The sequence below is a fragment of the Rhodnius prolixus genome, unplaced genomic scaffold (genome assembly GCF_049639745.1).
Source record: "Rhodnius prolixus isolate KJV_2025 unplaced genomic scaffold, Rpr scaffold_4, whole genome shotgun sequence".
NCBI classification, from domain to species: domain Eukaryota; kingdom Metazoa; phylum Arthropoda; class Insecta; order Hemiptera; family Reduviidae; genus Rhodnius; species Rhodnius prolixus.
The window spans coordinates 36,288,695-36,312,661 of record NW_027411614.1 but is presented as its reverse complement, the minus strand read 5'-3'; the positions used below and the strand labels follow the sequence as shown (position 1 = coordinate 36,312,661).

Below are 23,967 nucleotides of genomic sequence, written 5' to 3'. Positions count from 1 at the left end.
CCAACTTGCATGGGTAATAGTTTCACTGTATTTTAGAACCACTTGTCCCTAGTTAAGAAAGTCTACCTGTACTTTTTGTGCAGGATCCTGTAAATGCTTCTTCCCCTATCGATTCGTGAACAAAAAGTTGCAAGAGAAATTGACTGATGTACAGAAATGCTCAAAACTTTAATAATGTGGTTCCTGGTCGCTTGTTCAGAAATCAAAATGAAGTTGATTAAACAATGTTTATGGTACTCCCCGATGTATTGTGATTAATTTGATATGTTCAGAATATCTTTATTATGAGAAAAATGTAGTTCTTTCTATTCGAAGAACTCATATTGACACGATTACTTATCCATCAGACTGAACAAAAAATTGTACTACTCCTTAATTTGGATTTCGAAAACCATGTTTGGCGACTTATCAAAATATATTAATACTTAAAGAGAGATAACCATATGAGTGGATTTGAACAGAAATATTGCTTGACAGTTTGTATTAAGAGAGGTTGTTTCAGCATTCGACACGATTATTTATTGACGGATTTCTCTACTAACTATGAAGTAATTTCTTTACTTGCAAACAAACTTAAGTTTTGTTGAAGAAGAGTACATTTGAGTTGGAATTAATTCGACGCTCTTTACTCGACGGTTCATCAAGACTCTTCTTCACTCAGTCCCATTCACAGACCGCATTCATACTTTCATTATTACCGTTCTGGCAACTTACGCAGTCGTGACCCTTCTTCTTACAAGACATTACAATCCTCCTACAACTATATAAAACATGCAAACCTCATAGGACAAAATTACTAATCGGTTTCACGAAAGGAAATTAGACACAATATGTTATGTACAATGAACATAGACCAAAATTTGTAACTTCCTGACAATGCATTGAAGACTATGGACGAAACATTCAAATATCTTGGTTTACAACTTACAAAAAAATAACCTGGACACCACAAAGTGAAATTAAAACAAGTCTACCAGATTCTTAAACCATTCTATCCTCACATAAATCGGCGGAAACCACAATGTTTAGGTTTCTCATTACGTCTATATTTAGACTAGACATAACTTCAAGCTCCTATACTTTGACAAAACCTTTAGTCAATTATACTTCTCTGGTGTAGATTAACGAGGGCTAACAAGGTTGCACTGAAGGCTGCCTATATTCCAAAACAGGGAAATGCAAAATCGCAACTGATGCACCTTATTTCATTTAAAAGATTTAAAAAGACATAAACGAGAGAGCACTCAAATCACCTGCAAACTAAAAGCCGTGCAATACCACCGACTTGAACAGAAAACTGGCCGTCGTCGACCAGGAAACCATAACTACCAAAAGATATACTTACTATCATCATTACTATTAACTTACTGAACATGATTAGGCATTGATTCCTGTTCTAAATATAAATTTTTTTGATAAACGAACAGCGCTGCAGAACGTGTACAGATGATTTCCTGATCAAGTTCTTTCATTCTTGAAATTGTTCAGTTATTTCTTAAAAGTTCGGTACGAAAGAAAATTTGATTATATTTTATCATTGAATCGTATTTGTTCTCTTCCTTTCAAACTCAAATCAGTTCATATTAATTAAGATGCAATTTTAATAACGTTTCGAAAGAGTAAAATTGGGATTAAGAAGGTAAAAAACCTGGCAATAATTTGGTAAAAAATGGTTTTATAGATTGTTCGTTTATCACAGATCTTCTAAATTATAAAGGTAGATTTGATTTCATAGGTGATGCATAACCATTTGTGGGAGGTCTCTCTCTCATTCAAGAGAACAACAGAACAAAAAAGTAGAAAATGAAACTTGGCTCCTTACGCTCGATTGTCAGAAGCATTTGGGAGTGCTTCGCTATTCCAAATCAGAATATTTTATCATATTTATATCTATTAAAGTGGTGAAGACAAATCCCTTCTTAGGAGGTCTGTTCTTATCTTGGCTTCTATGACAGTTCTATAATCCCCACCACTTCCTCTTACCTTGTGAACCACTTTGGGCTTTTCATCTACTTAATTCCATTTTTTTTTTTTTTTTTGTAGTTTTTGTCCACTTGATTTAAAATACTCTTTAATAATCCAACAGTGAACCATTTTTGGCTGAACTATTTTTTATTGCATTCCTAAAAGTTACTTAGTCCCAATTCGGCTACAAATTTAACTGCTTTTGGAGTAATATGTTTTGATCTACACAATTAAATTTTTATATTACGCGGCTACAGTACTATCCTCAAAACTAAGTGGAATTACAGACTAGAGCTGTTGGTGTTCAGCCAAACCTACAAACATACGGACTGAACTGGACATTTCAATCAAAACTACTGCCAACAGAAAGCTGACACTCCTTTCTACGGTGACTAACCTCACTCTTCACAACGACCTCAACATCCCATTCGTACAACAACTCGCCAAGACTAAATATCAAAAATTCCATACTACTCTCTCCACTTGCTCCAGTCCTCTAGTACAGTCTCTCGCCTCCTCTGACATCCCTAATCCTTCTCGCTGACTGAATCGCCAATGGCCTCGCGACTTCCTCGCAGTTTAAAGGCCTAAAGTGCTACCGCTGGGCAGTTTCTTTCCTCCTGCCTTTCACGCATCCGTTTATCCTTCATTCTCTCTATTTACTTATCGTATATTATATTATATAGATTGTAAATAACGAAATAAATTTAAAAAAATATGCAGCTTTTTTTTTTTTATTTTTGACCATAAACTTTTATAAGGAGGTTAATGTTAAAATTTTTTAAACCAAATATTATTATACATTTGTATTGGCCAAAATCATATAGACGTGTGCATAAAGTAAGTTTTCAGAAGAAATTGAAAAAAACCCTTCCAGTTTAAGTGATTGTGTCAAATGTCTTACCAGATTTTGATCTGAATATCCATTTAGATTATTTACTCGATTAATTTACTGCTTCTTGTTTGAAAGTTTAGAATACCAAATTATTGTGCATATAGATCATCAGTTTTCCTAAAACAATTTGTGGGGGTTGGGTATAGTGTGCGTAATCGTACCAGACATGAGCATACGATTAGGTTGCTCATGGCCGGAAGGCGTTTATATGGCGTTAAGAGTGGTGTGTGTACGCTTGCAAGTTAATGCATGGAGTGTGATGCCGAGAGAGCAAGGCGCCATTGGTAATTCATGATAGGGGACAGATAGAGGAGAGAGAGAACATCGTCGCCAGCTGCGCCTGTTCCCACTGTCTCTGCTAATCCCTCAACAACAACACTGCCTGCAAAACAATCACCGCGCGCTCTCTGTGCTATTCTCCATTGTCACCGCACTCTTGTGTGTGCCTGGGCGACGTTACCCGGCTGTGCCGAGGAGATGCGAGGAGGTAGACTCTCCCAGCTTCTCTTCATCCACTGCACATAGCCCTGACATAGGTCCTCTCTTGGCAGCCAGGGAAACAAAAAAAAAAAATACATCCAGAGTACATACCGCGCTTCACAGCGTACGCCCTCTTTCGGGGGCCGATCAGAGCTGGTTGTCAGTTTTCTTTTCTGTTTTTTCCTTTTTGTTTGCTAGACCCCAGGCTGTTCTTCCCCTTTATATTTTCCTTTCAACCTTTTTATAAACGGGGTAAGGTAAAATTTCTTCTTTTCAAATGGTTTGTTATGTAAGAAATCATCATGTCAGCTTATCCTTTGCAAATCTGTGTTATTTTTTGTACGATTAGCTTTGACTCTGTTTAATAAAATCTCTTTTTCTTTGCTTTACCTGCTTCATCTTTTGCAGTGAAGTTTCCAGGTTATGTATTGTCTAAAAATTAAAGTAAATTTATCTACGCCGAGGTAGTTTTCAAGGCCAAGAAACACAATTTTCTTTATAATAGATTCGATTTCCTCCTACACCTTTCAAGAAGTTGGAAAGAGAGTTATGATGTTTTATAGAAAGTTGAATGTATGGTCAGTGTGGAAGGTCAGTAACCTTTCACCTTCTTTACACCACAATCCTAAAGAAGGACGCCAGAGGTGACCGAAACGTCGAACCATTATTTTTTGTTAAAGAAAAGATTGCAGCGTATATAGTAGTTATAACGGCCAAACTTCAAAGTATTTCTTCTGTCATTAAGTTTATGCTCAATAACTTCATTGTCTTTAGAACTATATCTTCAAGTGTCTGAGGTGAGGATGAATCAAATATCTCTTCACCAATCTGATGATTAAAGCTCTGAAAATGTATGCCAGCCAGAATGAAGGAATACAAGCTTTTCTGCGACAGAAATAAACCTATTCTAGTTTCCGTTTATCAAGTTTATAATTTTCAGATGTTTTACTTTTATGAGATTCTGGAAAAGTGATTTAGATTATGAGAACACTTTACCTTCTTAACAAAATGGCATATTTATTAACGTTTATCTGGTTTTTGGCTTTTCAAACACTATTTTATTACATTCTTTAAACTTATCTTGCAACCAAACAAAGTCATCATCTACACTTCGAACTTAATATGACTGTAAATAAGAAACAAAAGAAATCCGATTACGATGCTTAAGAGTTTTCGGAAGTTACCTGTATGTTCTTGGAGATAATATCATACATATTATGTTCTACCTTTTAAGCACTTTAATTAAGAAAGAAAACCTTTGAAATCTATTTCTTGAATTTGCCGATCAGAATAAAACAAGAAATTGTGCCAAACGCTTTGTGTGATAGATAAATTGCACACCTTTCTGAATTGCTGTTGAAGATTGGAATATATATTACATTGGAAAGAAGTTGAACAAAGCGCATTGAACTTGTAGGCGCCTAATACGAGGGTCGTTTGAAAAGTCCGTGCAAAGTCAGAGAGATGGCACCACTGGCGCGTATCGAGGTTATGTTTAGTTAGTAGCATCTCTTGGAAGAACACACACCAAGTTTCAGCCAGATCGGTCTATTTCTTTGTGTTTGGCATTCGTTTGAATCGAGGAAGTCGAGTGATTTTCAAAAAATGGACGAAAAAGAATTTCGTGTGTTGATTAAACACTACTTTATGAAAGGCAAAACGCCTCAGGAGACTAATGAGAAGCTTGATAAACATTATGGTGACTCTGCACCTTCGATTAGAACAGTTTATAAGTGGTTTCAAAATTTTCGGAGTGGCCATATGGGCACAAGTGACGCTGAACTTTCTGGACGCCCTGTTGAGGTTACTACTCCAGAAATCATTGATAAAATCCATGATATGGTGACAGAAGAGTGAAGGTGCGTGAGATTGCTAGTGCTGTGGGCATCTCGAATGAACGGGTACATAATATTTTGCATCAACATTTGGACATGACAAAGCTATCCGCAAGATGGGTGCCGCGATTGCTCACGCTTGACCAAAAACGAAATCGTGTGGTGTTGCAAGGACGGTTTGCAGCTGTTCCAGAAGAATCCGCAGGACATTAAGCGTCGTTTCGCCACTGTGGGTGAAACATGGATTCATCACTGCACTCCTGAGACCAAAGAACAATCTAAACAATGGGTTACCAAGGGGGAATCTGCGCCAACAAAGGCAAAGACCGTTCCTTCGGCCGGAAAGATTATGGCGACTGTCTTTTGGGATTCGCAAGGAATAATCCTCATCGACTATCTGGAAAAGGGTGAAACTATTACAGGTGCATATTATTCATCGTTATTGGACCGTTTGAAAACCGAGCTGCAAGAAAAACGCCCATGATTGGCCAACAAAAAAGTCCTTTTCCATCACGACAACGCACCAGCTCACACCTCAGCAGTTGTGGTCGCAAAATTAATGGAAATAAAGTTCCAACTCGTTTCACATCCCCCCTATTCTCCAGACTTGGCTCCCTCGGACTACTATATGTTCCCCAATATGAAGAAATGGCTGGCGGGAAAAAGATTTCATTCAAACGATGAGGTGATTGCAGAAACGAATGGCTATTTTTCAGACTTGGACAAATCCTATTATTCGGAAGGGACCAACAAACTAGAGCAGCGTTGGACGAAGTGTATAAGCCTAAAAGGAGACTATGTTGAAAAATGAAAAAGGTTTACCCCAAAAAATTAAGTAGTTTTTATTTTTGCACGGACTTTTCAAACGACCCTCGTAAAAGAATTGTTTACTTTTAAAAACCTGGTGTTTCTGAGTGCGTCATCTTTATTTTCTCTGCTCATGTAACTTCCAAGTTAGTTGCTTTTATTAAGGGGTCATGTTTATAAGTTTAGAAATGATTCCATGTTTAAAAACGTGATTCCTTTTATCCCTAAATCATATTTCAAGACTGTCGTTCAAAATTTAGTGGTGATACGAATACATTTTTAATGATCAGTACCAATGACCAAAAAACATCCTGAATTTATTCATCACAAGAAACAAAAGTATTGTTTTTCTTTTTGAAAAAATAAAGGGAGGGGGGAATAGAGGAGCAAAGGACCTTCTGGAAATAGGAATGTGACACTGGTGTGGGGTCATTAGCGCCTGCCAGAGTCGCCGTCGGCCTGTTGGGTATTGTGTCTCCGCTTCTTCTTCTATCCTTCTTATTCTATTTTGTGTCTGCTGCAATCGAGAAGGACCGGTTTGTGAGAGTGTTGCTGCGCGTATCATTGCCCTGTTTCCAGAGTCTGAGGTCCCACCTCCTTCATCAATTCTCAGAGTTTTACAGGTCGTGTGCCCTTGTTTGGAGACCAATGGCTTACTATGACTCCGCCCTGTTCTATAATTTTAACTAAACACGTGCTACTGTATGTATAAATACATACAAATACTGTTATGTATGTATATTAACTTGAATGTACAAACAGATTAATACAAACTAACAATCAACCTAGATTAACATTTTACTATACTCCAAATAAAACAGTAAATAATAATAGATATTATATGGACAAAGAGATGTTGATTATGATCGTTGTCATACACAACCGGTTTTATAATTATATACCATCCATGTGTGACTGACCTTGCATGTACCATAAACACTTCCCGTTGGATAATTTGTTCATATGAAATCACCATAACAGCTGGATTGAATATAAAGTTGGTGTCAATTAAAACTAATAATTTGTCCATTCTATTAGGATTTAAAGAATATTCATTAACTGAAATGACAATTATTTTATTTTACTTATTGACTTTTACATCTGTTTAATAAATTAATAAGTTTAGGGATTAGATGGTGAGTACGGCTTGTCACAACAAAATAACGATAAAAACAAACAAAGATATATATTCAATAAAAGAAAGAAATTTAGGCCACTTTCATTTCTTTCAGTTATGAGGTTTTCTTGAAAGTGACTTTTAGGATAAATCTTAAAATTTTGGTATCTTCATGGCTTGCATGTTGCCATCTAATTCCTATTTGAAGCATTTACTCATGAAGATCTATATTAAAATATTTCTGGACAAGAATATAGTTAAGCTTCTATATAAACTGTAAGTTAATGTAATGTACGGCCCTAAATCTTTATAATAGGGTAAAGTAGGGTGAGATGGCCACCATTTTATCTGGAGGGTGCCTGCAAATTTTTGGTAAAGGCTACTAGGCTTACTTTAATATTATTTTTGGAAACCTCATACGCTCACAAACATAAGATAAGGAAAAACTTTAAAAAAAAAATGCTAAGGGAAACGTTTTTTTTATTTTTACAAAAAAAAAGTAGCAATTGGCCATCTATCCCCACTGGGTTGGGTGAGTTGGCCAGTGTAACTTGGGAGAGATGGCCACATATTGTAAATGAAATTGCACTAGTAAAACGTAAAAATAACAGAAAAAAATGAATGGTTACTTAATATTTACTTATTCTTCTTCTCTTTAAATGCGCTTTTACTACAATTTTGGCAAGCGTATGCAAAAGAAGAACAATTTTCGTGGAACCACTTCCGGTTTATTATGCATTCCAACCAAACTTTTTTCTCTGGTCTTGTTGTCGCTTTCCCCATATCCTGTACATTCAGTTTCATCGATTTCTAAAATGGCATCACTTTCCTCTTCAAATTCGATTCCTGTTTCGTCCTCTTCATCGGAACTAGGGGAAGGTGAGCGTTTTCATTTTCGGACAATCCTTTCTTTCAGAATTGTCTCTTTCGGGATGGTATTTCTTGTTGGTTTGGATTTCTTTGCAACTCTTGTTTTTCACAACAGCAATGTGCTCGAGAGAAGTTAATAAAGTGGACAACAGACTTGGCTCGTTTTCTTGCAGAGACGACAGTTTGGATGTGGTGTTAATACGATCTCAAATTTTGTTCAGTATAATTTCCGCGGTTAGTGTTCTGTCTTTTATGCTGAGTTGGCATTTTTCTGCAGTGAATTGGAAACTGAGCCAAACTGTAACAGAAAAAAAGTAAATATAATTGGCCATCTATCCCAATACTGTTTGATGGCCATCTGTCCCGAATGCTAGAGAGAGATGGCCAACATGATAAACATAACTCAACGCGTACTTTTTGACAGTTTTAGAAGTTAGGATTCATTAATGTATACTGTACTTTCCTAATATGTAAAAAACAACACTAAAATTTCGACACATACATTCGCTGCAGCACGCAATATGCAACTATCATACAATTTATTGTTGAGACGATAATGTTTTTATTCTCTGAGTTAATTAATAACGCTTTGACGCAGACCAAAATATACTCACTGTAGTCAGACATGAAGGTTTATCACTGGAGAGGTCACGCAGCGCCGTCGGACGACATTTCGGTTAAATTTCGGCTGTTGGCCATCTCTCCCGATTGGCCATCTCACCCGACTTTACCCTATTGAAAAGTGTTTGTGTGTAAAACGGAATTCCAATGGTAAAGAAAATCTCCCAAATCTTCTTTTGTTTTCAACAATATCTACTTTGGATTTATTGCCAATTGTAAGATTGTTCGTTTAATTGATGACAATTGAAGTCTTTTTCATTTACATTTAAGATTTACCTGGCGAGGATTCGTTCAAAATCAGCAACTCAGTCTTTATAATTCAAATTCATAATTTTCATTTGATTTATTTCAGATTTTGATTGCAAATAATTCATTCATTTGCAAACTTTTCTAGATAAACTTCTTTTATCATATTAAAAAAAGTGTGTACCGATGTAAGTGAAGTTGCTGATTTACCACAAAAGCTTTGCGAAGAATTGAAGGAAGCCATCCTATTTGCTTCCTTCTACTTAGTATTTCTTACGATTAGTGTAATTGGTCTTCTCAGATTCCTTCGCTATCCTACAACGTGGACACAGACTAATCATGAATGTTCTAATATTTTCAGTGCGATTAGCTTGTCTTGCGAGACGCGTATCGTCAAATTATCTATGGCAAGTTTACTCAGTGACATTCTAGTCCAACTTCACCAAAGACATTCCCTAATCTTGACTTGCAACATCGCAATCAAGCTTATCTGACATCCCCTTTGATATGTTATGGTTTTATAAACATCTGGCACTATTAAAACAGAAGTTTCATTGGTAATAGATACTCAGTAAGAAAAAGCGAGATTCATTCAAGATATAAACTATAAATTTGTGTTGCTAATGTTCAAAACTTTTTATCTAGTGTACCAAACACTGGAATAAGGAGAATTGTTTCTAAAACATTCAAAAATAATAAGCCTACTGCATATTGATTGTTTTTAAACATTATTTGGTTAAAACAACCCGTTTAAGAGGAACTTTGGTTGGTTTCAATCATATTTATCATTAAATATAAATCTAAACCTAAATTCTTAGTTTTCAGTCTTGTTTCTCTACCATTAATGTGCACTTCAAAAACAAAACACTATTTGACAAAGAGCCAGTTTGAGATCTTTTGAAAATTAGCATTTATAGATTTGCTTTTAAGTTATTTTGGATAGATAAGTTAAACTATGATAGGATTTTTTTAAAAAAAGAAGTATTTTTTGATGAATTCATTTAATTAAAAACGTGTACTGTTTCAGGTATGAACCCTCGGAAACAGCGACGTGAAAGGACAACCTTTACTCGAGCCCAGTTGGATGTTCTGGAAGCACTGTTCGCCAAGACTAGGTATCCAGATATATTCATGAGGGAGGAAGTTGCCCTGAAAATTAACTTGCCAGAATCTAGAGTACAGGTGAGTAGTAACAACAGTTAATCCTTGATTAATGACATATTTGTTTAAACTGTGACTTTAGATTTCAAGCAAAAAACAAAGGTTCCGTATAAAGTGCCCATATATGTTGTATTGATCATTTTTATTTCGGCGTTTTGACGTCTAAAGGACAGTAGGTCGAAAAACTTCCTCATTGCTATGGCCAAAATGATTGCATGATTGATTCGTAGCAGTTTCTTTGATTTCATTCATGGCGAGATTCTTATTTACTCACTCCTTGGCCATCACAGCCCATAAAGGGCTGAGCCTCAGCCACCGCAGTTATCCAACCTTTACGCCAGGATGTCCATACAATGCTCTCTTTGGGGCCCTTATATCCTCCATCCGGTGTATGGGTCTCAATCATCGCAGTCTTCCTGCTTTTATGCAAGGACACAATATCAGACTCCCCAAACATTTCAACCACTTCTTGGTTCGTCCTGGTTCCTGAAGCCTTCCTCTGTCTTCACATGTCCAAATATTCTTCTTAATATTTTCCTTTCCCACCTGCGTAACCTTTGCTCATCTGCTCGTGTTAAAAACCCACGTTTCTGAGCCATAGGTGACAACCGGGCTCTCAGCACTGTCTTAAGAGCCTTGCTGCTCTTGAAACATTTTTACTTCTTAACACCGCTTGAAGAGCCCGTAAGCAACTATTTCCAGCAGCAATATCTTCTGTTACATCGTTTTTACAGGTTAAAGCTGCACCCAAATATTTGAAACTCCTTATTCCTTCATGACGAGATTCAGTAGGATATTAAATTGCCTGTAATCCTGCTTAATTATTTGGAAATCTTTCGCCGAACACTTCTAGGTGATTATAAATTTTGAACCGGTATAAAAATTGCAGGATTAACCATTCAAAGGTTGTTAACCATTTAACGTAAACGTGTTATTTTCTTAAAATTTTATATTAATCTCTTTGTATTTTTTTTAGTGATTAGTGGCATCAATGAATTGGTCACCAATTCAATTGTTGTTTTTTCCTTGAATCATTGAAGTAGAATTATAGTCGCAATTCTTACGATTCCTGGCTGAATTGGGCTCTGAATTGGTTTTAAATCAGATGGATTTTAACTAAAATCATGCTATCTTTTTTCAAATTTTTTAATAAACAACGCTATTTTTACTCCTTGATTGCACCTAACTAGACTGAAATTAGATAGCGGTGAAGTAAAGGTGGAATGCTATGAACGAAACACTGAAATATCGTTAGTTTAAAACTGCAAAAGACTTACTTATACTCCTACACACTGCATAGACATTAAGACAGACCTGATTAAGATCTCTACCTAATTAAGATTCTTATAAATCTCAGACCTCTAATTAGTCGACTGAACCACTACTGAATAAATGCTCCATACTTTTCTATACTGCAATACTACTAATTACTACTGAGTCTTCTACTGATTAACGCTTATCCTGTGCTGACGGATGCTGTAAGGCCACAATGGACCAAATTATTGCATATTGCTTTGGGAGCCCCGTGGTTCTTAGCTACGATCAAGAACACAGAGATCTAGAAGTACTAACTTCTTCAATGACTTCGTAAACGAGAAAACACGCAAATTTCTGAAAAATATACAAGATTTCGGAAGCCGTGCATTTTTTTCTGAATAAATGATTTCAATCGGCCAGCCAAAATTAATAAGATAAATAATTATTATTACTGATGACTTAAATTTCATTGCGTTTAACGATTCGTATGCCTTTAGTTATGATGTTAATTGTTCTTGAGATTTACCTCAATCTAGACTTACCAAAATTTTTACAAGTTTTCTCTTGTAGCCTCTGTTTGATACAGATGTTGTTTATAATGTTCTGATCTGTTTGAACCTAAACCAACATCATGCCCTTCGACAATTAGTCCTACTGCGTGTTTTTGTCCTTTACTTTCATGTTTCTGTCTTCGTCCCTTTTCCATGCGTCACTTTTACCTCCCTTAGATTTTGACAGGCCACACTAGTCATTGTTCATCAATACATGTCTTCTTTGCTTCTTCTAGACGAGATCTATGTGTAAATAAGTTTCTCTCGGGCAAGTTTGTTTGTATTGTGCTCGTACTACTTGTTGGTTGGTCTCTCCTATGTTCGTTCATCTCAGGTAACTCACTCCTATGGTAAACACATGGTGTAAACACCAGCCTAGATGCCTTAGTACAACATCCAACCTCTAAATATTGGCAACACTATTTCTATTGTTAGAATTTGTCCATACATTCAGAAAACAAAGCCTTACTTTTCAACGAAGTACAGTCTTATTGTCGTTTCTCCCAGTTTCGAAATATTCGGTAAAAAAAATAAACGGTTTTATTCAAAAGTTTTGTATCCATTTTATTGCGGTTTTTTAACTTCATTTTCAAAACAAGTTAAAGGATAAATGTAATCTAACGCCTTTATGTGGGTACATTTTCATTTTACGTTGGACCATACGCTGTATCTATGCTTTTGTGGCCTGAAGCTTTTATCCAAGTATACCGAAGCCCATTTTTCAGTTGAAGCGAAAAGGCACATTGCCGTTCTATAAGTAAAAGTAAAGTAATTGCCTATTTTTTCAGGCGGGCTTTACGTCCAACTACCAATTAGGTGTTGTGAACAGAGGCGACTAGCAAACCTACTTTACTGGAAATTTCTTGTATTAACCTCTAAATAAAATCCAAGGCCTAAGACCGGGAATCGAACCCAGTACTACAAATAGGTACTTATAATAGGCCTTTAAGGTGTCGGTAGCGTCAGCTTTCTGGTTAACCCTATCGAAATCTAAGCGACAGATCTTTAAAGTTTTACAACACCGTTCCCTGAATAGGTTCACCTGTAGGTTTTTCTCGAACATTTTCTCCGAGGCTAGTTTTCGGTCTGTATTTTTGGTAGAAACGGCTGACTCTTTACGCGGCAGCATTCTTTACTTAACAATAAGCTCTATAAGTCTACAGGGTTTTCGAAAACAGACTAATTGACCAAAGATACTCTTTATTTTGCCTAGTAATTTACAATACATTTCAGGGAGCACCTACATATTCAAATATCCCTTGTAGTTTCAATTCAAAATTTTTCTACAACCCCTAGATAAATTTGATAACTCTTAGTCGACTTAAAATATCCTTAGCATTCGAGACGCAGTAACCAGTGTTATTCTATACCTGCCGGATTTTAAGGGAGAGCTTACGAGAAAAATGGTAAAGTAGCCCCAGATCTCGCCAATTAAAAAAAGTCTTCGGGCCCCGAGACATAACGGCGATTTAGCCGAGGAAAAAGAAAATTAATAATAATAAATTAGTTAAAAATGTTTACCAATAATGAAAAATAAATTAAAATTAATATGGCAAACATAAAGCTTGCTAAATAAATATTCATAGATAGATAGAAAGAATATAAAAATGTAACTCTACGATGAGCCTTGGGCGATATCTCATTGCATGAGGAGCATATCAAACTAGAATTCAGCAGATCTATAAGTTGAGTATGCCAGAATAACTTATCAGAACCTTTTGAGACATTGATGGGTCTGAAACAAGGATGTTTGTTGAGTCCATTATTGTTTTCCTTGTTTATTAACGACATTTATGACAACCTTGAGGGTGGAATTAAAATTCAGGGCAGCACAATTAAAGTTTTGGGATATGCAGATGACTTGGTGTTACTGGCCTCGAGTAGGTATTCTCTTCAGAAAATGATAAACTGCCTTTCTGATTACTGCGATTTGTGGAACTTGGTTGTTAATTTAAAAAAATCCAAAATTATAGTTTTCAGAAATGGGGGTAGGATAGCTAGAAGAGAAAAGTGGCACTATAAAAATGAAGCAATCGAGGTTCTTAATACCTACAAATACTTGGGTGTCACGCTATCATCGAAACTGTCTTTAGAACAGCATTTTAAAGAAAAAGTGGAGTGCGCGAAATTTGCTTTGAATACTTTTAACAAATTAATAACGCATAAAAAAATACCTTTTGGGTCTAAGTTGAGTGTATTCAAGGCAATTTCGCGTGCAATCCTGTGTTATAGCGCGCAGGTGTGGGGTTTCCGTTTATATGACAGTGTAGAGATGCTTCAAAAAATTTTTTGTAAAGAAGTGTTTCGGATTACCTAGACATACTCCAGATTTTAACATTTATTTGGAAACAAATCTGAGTTTAATATTTCTGTATACTTTTAAATTGCATTTGAATTGCATAAAGAAGTGTCTCAAATTACCACATTCTAGATATCCTTATATGCTAACTAGAGAAATTATAAAAAAGAAAATATTTTGGTACAGAGAGTGGCAGGTATTGTGTACTAAATGTAATGTTGTAATAGAAGATCTACTGAATGGCGATGTATCCACCTCAGATATTATAGGAAAATTAAGAGCAATTACAGATGAATAGTTTAAGGTAAAAGCATTAAACAGCAGCAGATATACCTTAGTCAAACAGCTACAGCCAGGCAATAAATTTGTTTACGGCAATCTGCCGGCTAACCATATTGGTTGGCTAATAAAAGTGCGGGGTGAGCTGCTGTATTTGAATAAGTATATGTTTAATCAGCCGGTAGCATTATGCTCTTTATGTAACAAAAATGAGGTTGAAGATGTCTTTCATTTTGTAGCTTCCTGCCGAATTTTATCTGAATTTAGAATAAAATTTTTAAATAAGACAACATTAGACCATGCCGAATTTATTTCATTTTTGGATGGAAAAGATTGGGCTGGTCTAATAAATTATTGTATTCATGCGTGGAAGTACAGGTTCTTTTTAGTATCAGAATTTAATTATTAAGATGATTATTTTGATTATATTTTATTGGATTAGTTTATTTTACTTTCTTTTGGTTATTCATCAGGTTTTTTATTTCTATTTCTTTGTCATATCTCAGTACAATTATTTTATTTTATTTTTGTTTTTTAATACAACAACCCCTTAGACGGTCAATGACCATGAGTATGTCTTGTTGAATTAAGTATATACTTAATAAATTTTCAATATTGAAAAACCAGTGTAATAAAAATGTAAATAAAGACTTTTATTATTATTATTATTATTATTATTATTATTAAGTTGAGTAATAGTTATGTAAGAATGATTGTGGTAAAAACTACTCGATCTCTTACAGAATTCAACGTCTACCCATAACACTAGACGTTTTTCTTTGTTCCAAGAACGGATAACGGATAGAACGTGAGTTGCAACGTCCTTCTCTGGTTTTAAACAACCACATAATTCTCTCTCAAAATAAATTCATTAGAACATTCAAAGTTCAGGAATAATAAAATTATGATAATTGAACGTTCCTATTAACTTAGAAAAAAACAATTTGTTGAATTAGCACACTCCAAGTCTTCTAGCTGATTAAAACCTGAATCTAAGTTCTATAATTAAGGAAATAACTGATGTAGAAATATTCTAATTCGTATACATTATAGGTGGCGTTTGAAAGATGGGAATCCTTGGCTGCTAATCACAACTTTTAAGAATTATTATCCTTCAATATTACATTAGGTTTTTCACTTCCTGTTTTAAGGCATTGACGATTATTTCATACTACAGGGTGGGGCAAAAGGTATGAACCGGCTTTAAAGGGATGTAAAACAAAAACAATTCAACTTACAGAAATTATGTTTGTATTGTTTAATTCAGTACAGAATCTAGTTTTTTACATTAAGTTTGAAAGATGATATCACATAGGTGGCGGCCGTCAGCCGCGATGCACTCTTGAAGGCGAATTCTGAAGTTTTCAACCGCTCATCTGCACATTTCCATGGGTATTGCCGTAACTTCCTCTCTGATTCTCTCCTTAAGTTCTTCCTGGGCATGTGGACGATGTTTAAAAACTTTTTCCTTTATGTACCCCCAAAGAAAAAAAAATCACAAATGCTCAAATCTGGTGAGCGCGCATGCCACTCCACGTCACCCCTCAAAGAGACGAGGCGCTTGGGGAACCCTTGCCTCAATCTCGCCATTGAAATCCTAGCAGTGTGAGATGTATCCCCTTCCTTTTGTTGGAACCAGTTGTCTCCCAGATAAGAGGTGCTTCACTCAATTCTTCCAGCTCAGGTTCAAAAAACTCTTCCAACATTGTCACATAGCGCTCAGCGGTGACAGTGAAGGTTCGCCCATTATCCTCGAAAAAGTAAGGACCAATAATCCCAAATTAGGATACTGCACACCATACAGTCACTTCAGTATCCCAGGAAGAACTTAAGGACAGAATCAGAGAGGAAGTTACGGCAATACCCCATCGAAATGTGCAGAAGAGCGGTTGAAAACTTCAGAATTCGCCTTCAAGAGTGCATCGCGGCTGATGGCCGCCACCTACGTGATATCATCTTTCAAACTTAATGTAAAAAACTAGATTCTGTACTGAATTAAACAATATAAACATAATTTCTGTAAGTTGAATTGTTTTTGTTTTACATCCCTTTAAAACCGGTTCATACCTTTTGCCCCACCCTGTAGTTGATGGAAAAGTATTAAAAATTGGGACAGAAACCGTTCAATTGTATCTATTAAATTTAAATTAATTAAGCAATTTAAAACATATTTATTGAATTAGTATTTGTAGTTACAGAAACTCTACGAACTTTACGTGTGTCTGAATGAACGAAAAATTCAGCAGTTTTCGTTACTTGTTTTTATTATTTTGTTTCTGTCACAAACACTGTTAGCTCCAAATAAGAATTTAGAGAACTACAATCGTAAAAAAGTACATAGATGAAGACAAGGTTATTGATATTTGTGGTTGATTAGTTAAATCATGGATGGGGACTTTTTAAGAGGGTCGTGCGTTTCTTTGGTGATTCAATCAGGAAGATGAAAGAGTAAAAAGCGTGCCTAACTATGTGAGGAGGAGAGTACTCGAACAAGAGCTGGTATTTAAGGAGGGAAGGCCAACAAGAGCAGAGAAGCTGTAGGATTTAGTTTGGCGCGCTTAATGTTAGCAATGCCACCTGCAATAGGTATTGCCGCCGTGTGTATGTTCTCGGCCATTACTTTTAATTGGCCAAGTTGTTTATCGTTACGCCCAGTTGGTACTACTATCTGTGCTGATAAAGACTCCCGATAAGCAGGATCAACTAACAAAGTGCAGCAAACATTCCCCTCCTTCACTTCCACTCAGGTACCTCACAAAGGCTAATCATCTTACCCACCCTCGAGTTCCATTTCTAATGCTGAGTTCATTTTTTTCTTTTATATCGCAACTATCTTTTTCATCTCGAACTATTGAATTTTACAATTAACTTGATGATCCATATGCAATGTGCGCTTTGTTGTAAGCCTTTCTGCAATTAGCCCTTGTTTCACTCATCTGGACTTATGGAAGGGCCTGGCCCTCTCTTCCTCCATTTCTTTACTAACTTGGTTGTCCCGGATAACGAGTCTTTCGACACATCTTTTACTTTTTTTTTTTACAAAAGGATTAAGTTAAACTCATCATAACTTTTCATGCTGAGGCCAGATAAATCCCTTTTGCACGAGCATATGCCCAATTACCTTATGCTGAGTGTGTGGCTGAAATTCTTCCCCTGTTTTGAAATAAACAAGTATGATAACTAAATATTAATAAGTCCATATGTGTAAGTGATTTTCAGTTATGTGAGTTAATAAATTATGAAAATTTTGCATGGCTATTCCTAAATAATACAATTTAGAACTAAAGAATTAGCTTGCGATTGCGTCTAATTCAATTGTCCTTTCTGCAACTTGATTTCGGTTTTTGGATTGCCTTTATTTTTGTAACCTAAACATGTAGGTCCTTGCAAAAACCATTTTTCTATCTCGTTCAAGCTTGTTTGGATTAAGTGTGTAATCGACAGTTGATTAATCAGATAATTAGCTAAATAGTAGAGTGTAATTGTGTGACTTTAGAAGATCCTTTAGGCCTTGCAATGTATTAGAAGAGTCAATTGAGTGAGAGGGAAGTTGTGTGACCAAAGTTTAGAAGGGCACTAGAGAGGAAATTGAGGCATGAAATGTATAAGAATAGTCAGTAGTGAGAAGGAAATAGAGTGACTATAGGGTTGGTCACAAGTGAGGGAATGGATGCGTAGTTTAAGATGAAGTCGAAAGAGAGAGGAACGCTTTTGAATATGAAGTAGGATTACTTGAGAGAAAACTGAGGCATGGAAATGTATAAGAATAGTCAGTCAGTAGTGAGAAGGAAATAGAGTGACTATAGGGTTGGTCACTAGTGAGGGAATGGATGCGTAATTTAAGATCAAATCGTACGAGAGGGGAAAGGTTTTTGAATGCAGGGTTGGGTTACTTAAGTGGAAACAGAGCCAAAGAAATTTATGAAGTTAGTGGAGTTTAATCAAATTAGTCGCCTCTTAAACGATAGTTGGTCCAAAATATTTTAGGCCAATGTTGATGTACATTATGTAATATGAATGTATTTTATTATATTGTGCAGGTTTGGTTTAAAAATCGCCGGGCTAAATGTAGACAACAGCTACAACAACAACAGCAACAGCAAGCGGCTGCGGGGGCGGGCAACAAAGGTAACAATGGCAATAGTGGAGGCGCTAGTGCCGGCTCTGCTGCGCCCAACAAATCTAAGCCACTCAAGACTTCACCGTGTTCACCTCTAGGAGCGTTGGATGAGATAAAGTCTGAGCCAGGCCTAAAGACATGTTCACCACTGGCCGGTAGCGGAGGCGGTGGAGGCTCGGCGCCGAGTTCTGGAGTCGGCACACCGAGCCCGCCCTTAACGCCCGCCTACCACCATCAACACTCGGCCGCCGATCTGCAAACCTGGTGTTGGGGGCAGTCACAAAACTATCCGCAAGGTTATTCATATTACGGTAATGTGCACGACTACTTTCCGCCACCGCCGCCAGGACCGTCCCAGCAGGTGTACGGCCACCACGGCAGTAGTGGAGGCGGCGGAGGCGGCGGTAGCGGTTCCACGGCTGCATACGACCACTACCATCACCACCATCACCACCACCATGCGTCCGGCTATTCGAGCGGCTCTGCAGCCAGGCCGGCGGCTGACTGCGCGCACTCGGAGAGCACCCATCCCTACATGCACCACGATAAGTACCATCTAGTCTAGTCCACCGATATTTACCTTTCTGACAATAACGTATCCCCATCGATGTTACTTCTGCGGCCAGATTCACTCAAACATTTTACATTTCAATATTTTTGATGGATTACACCTTTTATTCTCAGCAGTCACTGATAAAGGCTAATTACTTCCATCTTCACATTAAATGGTTCATTATAAATTGTACTCTTCAGGTGCTTGATTCTTAAATCTCGAATGGTAAAGACGATCGCAACGTGTAACCATCACATGTTCGCCTGCTCTTGAGACAGTTCTATTCTCCCTTGTTATTTGGAACCAAGTTCCTACATGTTACTTTATCTGATATTCACCTAATGGTGGGGGTAAACTTAAATAATGCTCCTTGAGTTAGGCGCATTTATTTAATGCTCCAGGTAAACTATGATTTAGTCTGGGGTACCCTCATCAGGGACGCTAAAATCACTGAAGAAGTGACTTTCCTCTTTCAGAGAATCTCAGTGATGCAAGGAGTACCATAATACTGATTCATATCGGTTTTATATACCTCATTTTTTAGTTCGGCATTTTCGTTCGATAAGCGTGTTAAAAACGGAATGCTTTTTTATATTTAAATAATAGACTATTAATGTTCTACATCTTTGTGGTGCCTAAGAGAATCGAAGCTATGACACAAAAATTTAATGAACAGATTTAGCTACCAGGAACTGTAATTTTGTTGTGAAGTATTTTCAGATTTTAAAGGACTAAGGATAGTAGTGATTTGTTCCTTAATGTTGTTGCTAGGAAGAAACCTGAGGCCGCTCTAAATGACTTGCTAGTTTACCACATCCCATTGTGTAACTCTCGTTTTGTGTCAGCAATACTGGGTGTAGCCTAAGAGGCATTCTGCTATCTTAATCTAAGGCGTGTTTAGTCCTTTCAAATATATACTTCACTACATTTCTTGTTGTTTCAAATAAAAAAGATCTTAATGCAATCTTTTATATATTTCATTGGAGCTCATCATCCTTGCCCCAGGATCAAATCAGGAAAACATGTTCAATAATTAGCTGTCCTTTAATAGAGCTTCTTCTTCTAATCTGCGATAGATCCTGTTCTTTTTATCACTTTTCTCTTATTATGTTTTCGTGATTAAGTTGGGTGCCATCTTAACTTTATCGATAACGATTCTCCCATACATTTCATATTGGTGTTCACCAAAATTGCTTTGAAAACTTGGTTTTTCTTTTTCTCAACTTTTCTTGCGTTTTACCTGAATTACTAACAATTCTCCCACATTGAATACTGCATTCCTAATTCTGTTATCAGCGATCAAGCATTTCTGTTCTATTGGGGGGGAAAAAGTTCTTTAATTAGAGAGAGATTCTTAAAATGTGTTGCGATCGTCAGTAAAAGAACACTTGAGATTCAAGAATTTGAGTTCCCTTAAAGGGGGAAAAATAGCTTCAAAACTTAAAATAATTTGTTTATTTAATCAATATGAATGTTTACCCTAACGAAAATGCGCAGGGGAAGATCCACCTTTTTGTAGACAGAATTTTTAAGAATCTAAGTATCAGATTTTCAATATCCTTCAGTTTAAATTAAGGATTCTAGTACTGAACTTTTTACAAAAACTTTATTCATCGAATCTTTTGTCACAATCCTATTTTACAGGCGTGGCTTAATAAATTGATCTTTACGACTTTTGTTTTTTTTTTTTTTGTTCGTCTCTCGCAATATTTGATGTCCCTTATCTCAATAAATACTATTTTGTACATAATGCAAATTCATTGAATATTAATAAGAACTGTGGTACTCTCTTTCCTCGTTGCGTTCTTTCACAAAGAGGATTTTATAAACATCTCCATTCTCGAAATATTATTATATTTAAATAATTTATTTTTAAAAAAAGGGATATTTTAGGTGAAACATGGTCGTAATTCTTTTTAATTTTAGGATTTAATTTTGTTTTCCTTTGTGATAAGCACAGAATTTTGGGGGTAAATTTCTACCCACCAAAAAACAAGTGCAATTTTCTTAATATATTTGTATATTATTATTTTTAGATGAAAACCAAATTACAAGTCAGTTTTCATTTATTGTTCTTTTTTTTTTTCCTCAAAATTATAAATATTTAAATAACAAATTCCTTTGCCGTTAAAAAATGAATAGATAATTTATATATAAAAAATAAAAGTATATATATCTAGTACTGTGTATATATATATTCTATATTAATAATTTCGTTGTTCATCGAACCTTACAATTTAAAATATAAATAATGTAAATACGTTTTTTATGTTTCCAATCTTTTTTTTTTCTCGATAATTTCCTAAGACAGTCATTTTTATCTTCTCTGAGAAAAAAAAGAAACCTGTTTTAAAGAGTAAAAATGTTATAAATATGTCTGTGAGTGTTAAAAGAAAAAACGGAACTTCATTTTTTTATTTTATTTTTTCAAATTGTTGTAAAAAAGAAAATAAAAATAAGTAAACAAATAACTTAAAAAAAGCTCTATTTATTATTATGTTGTATTTATGAAAAGTGATAAATAATTTGAAAACCATTTGGCCTAAAATTTTTTGAATCTATGTGACGAGTTTTTTTTACCCTTAGTTTGAAAAAAAATTGTCTTATTTTCTTTGGTAATTTCAATTAAAAAGGAATAAATTAAGGATACTTAAATTCTATTTGTTGAATAGGTTTTTTGGCCTTTTGAAAATAATTTGTCTTTATTAACTGGCCTATTTTCTGGTGTACAAGCAGACTACTACGATTAATATAGAATATTTGTAAAGTTATGTATCATTCGAAGTATATATATATAAATACATTTACAAAATATATATAATATTTGATTTATAATAAAAATTTTAATGAAAATGTTTGTGAATTTGTTGATTGTCCTTTTGTAATTTGTAATCAGTTTCAGCATATCAAAAAAATAATCTGTGAGGGATAAGTAACCGTTACAATTTTATTTGTATTTATTTTTTTATTTTTAAAAGTGATGGAATCAAAAGTGTAAGAAAGAGCTCCGTGTAGCCTCTGAATTTAGGACAACTAATATTCTTGACTATATACAATCCAATCTGTGAGGTAACCTGACTTAACTAAGATATGATTGGTGCTTTAAAGCAGAGATTGAGAAAACGTTTTTTCCGTCTAATTTTCCACATGTAAGTGAAATTCATATTGGGCAGCCTGCCTCAGTTAATCATCATCTTTATGTAGTCTATCCGTTCTAGATAGTGTGCTTCCCTCTTTATCATCTTCAATGGTGCAGAAATCGTAGTCAGTAATAATTCGTATTGTTGTATTCTGAACTCATGTTCTATGCCTTGTACTGTAAGCCCCTGAATTTTTACAACTAACTATCAGGTAGAGGAATAAATGTTAATCCTTTTTTCATTATAAGATCGTAAAACATCAAGTTGCTAAATCGGTACATAAGTTGTTTCTTTTCTCAACTTGGCATTGACAAAAAAAATTATAGTGACAACAAAGGTAACAAACTTTCCATAGGCAACTAACAAATAAACACACAACAAAAGTCAACTCCAAAACAAAGGACTTATTTTCAAAACTAGTAAAACACTACTGTGAACATGAGTTGCAAAGTGGTTTGGCCCATTCAAACTCTTTAATTATGAATGTAAGAGCATTTGGTCATTTATGTTTATTGCATTTTTGATATACCGAATCAACCTATCACAATAATTTTGCACAATTTAGCTGGAGAAAAGTGAGAGATTTAAATTAAAATGCCTTGTTTATTTAGGCCCATTTAACTGCTAGCATATTAAAAGTTTTATTTATACATTAACACTAGTTGCAGTAGTTAGGTGCATTCCAGCAAAGAATTTTTAACTTAAATCACCAGAAAAAAACTAGTTTCTTGGCAAAAGATTGAGCCCTGAAGGAGGCTTCAGCCCAAAAACTGTGAAGGAAATGCCTTAAATTTACATAATGTACATAATAAAATTCAGTTAATATGTTACTACAAACTGGAATATTTTTGAAGTCTCGCGACTAGCGACCGATGAAATTACATTCAGTGTTATATTTATCGTTACATATGTATTGAAAGGATTTTTTAAATAACCATAGCTGAGTTTTATTACCAGTTTAATTGTCGCTGTTCCCGTAACGAACCACAAAATATTCTTTGATCCCCTTAGTACTAGAATGATGCCAAAGAATATGGAGTACAATTCTCTTTAAAACTTAAAACTTAAAGGTAGTCCTTTAAGTTGACCAATGGTTTAATCTCGAAAATAGTTTAACTTAAGATGGAAGATTTGCGAGGAATCGGTCAAATAAAACAACTCGTCTCTTTGCCAACGTTTCGACAAATATATTGTCCTCTTCAGGGCCTGGATATTATCCAGGATATATAATATTATCCTGGATATATACTATGTAATATCCAGGCCCTGAAGAGGACAATATATTTGTCGAAACGTTGGCAAAGAAACGAGTTGTTTATTTGACCAATTCCTCGCAAATCTTCCATCCTAAGTTTAACAATTTACGGTCATGAAACCAATATATTCATACTTGAAAATAGTCTTATTTAGTAATAATAATTGTTTAGCCCACTCAATTTCATTATAATCTACGATAACAATGCAGTAACTACACAGAAGGCAATATCAGGCAATATCAGGATTGTAACAGTAAGTATTAGTTGTTGAAATTATGAAATTTGATACATTATTTTTAAAAAAACTTTTTGTTACAATAATAACTTTCTGGGAGTCTTAAACTCTCACACCATAAAAAGGAGCTATACTTTCTTGATTTTTATGAAAAAAGAAGATACTTGAGCGGAAAGATCATACAAGAAATTAGATAAAGAATTGATTTTTTGAAAGTATTTACCCCAAATTTAGTGCTGCTTACTGTCCGTAAGCTTCAATTCAGTCGTTAGTTCTTTTT

At 35.3% G+C, this 23,967-nt stretch overlaps 1 protein-coding gene across 6 annotated transcripts in view; it reads left to right on the top strand.

Moving 5' to 3' along the window:
- LOC141455410 (uncharacterized) overlaps nt 1–20,814 on the top strand; it is a 129,115-nt gene extending 108,301 nt beyond the window's left edge. For all 6 annotated transcript variants that reach the window (XM_074130466.1, XM_074130460.1, XM_074130461.1 and 3 more), the window contains 2 exons: nt 9,864–10,018; nt 18,424–20,814. In XM_074130466.1, the coding sequence (XP_073986567.1) occupies nt 9,864–10,018; nt 18,424–19,068 (800 nt within the window). In that variant the 3' untranslated portion in view covers nt 19,069–20,814. The remainder of the gene's footprint in view (nt 1–9,863; nt 10,019–18,423) is intronic.
- Nucleotides 20,815–23,967: the final 3,153 nt, after the last annotated feature.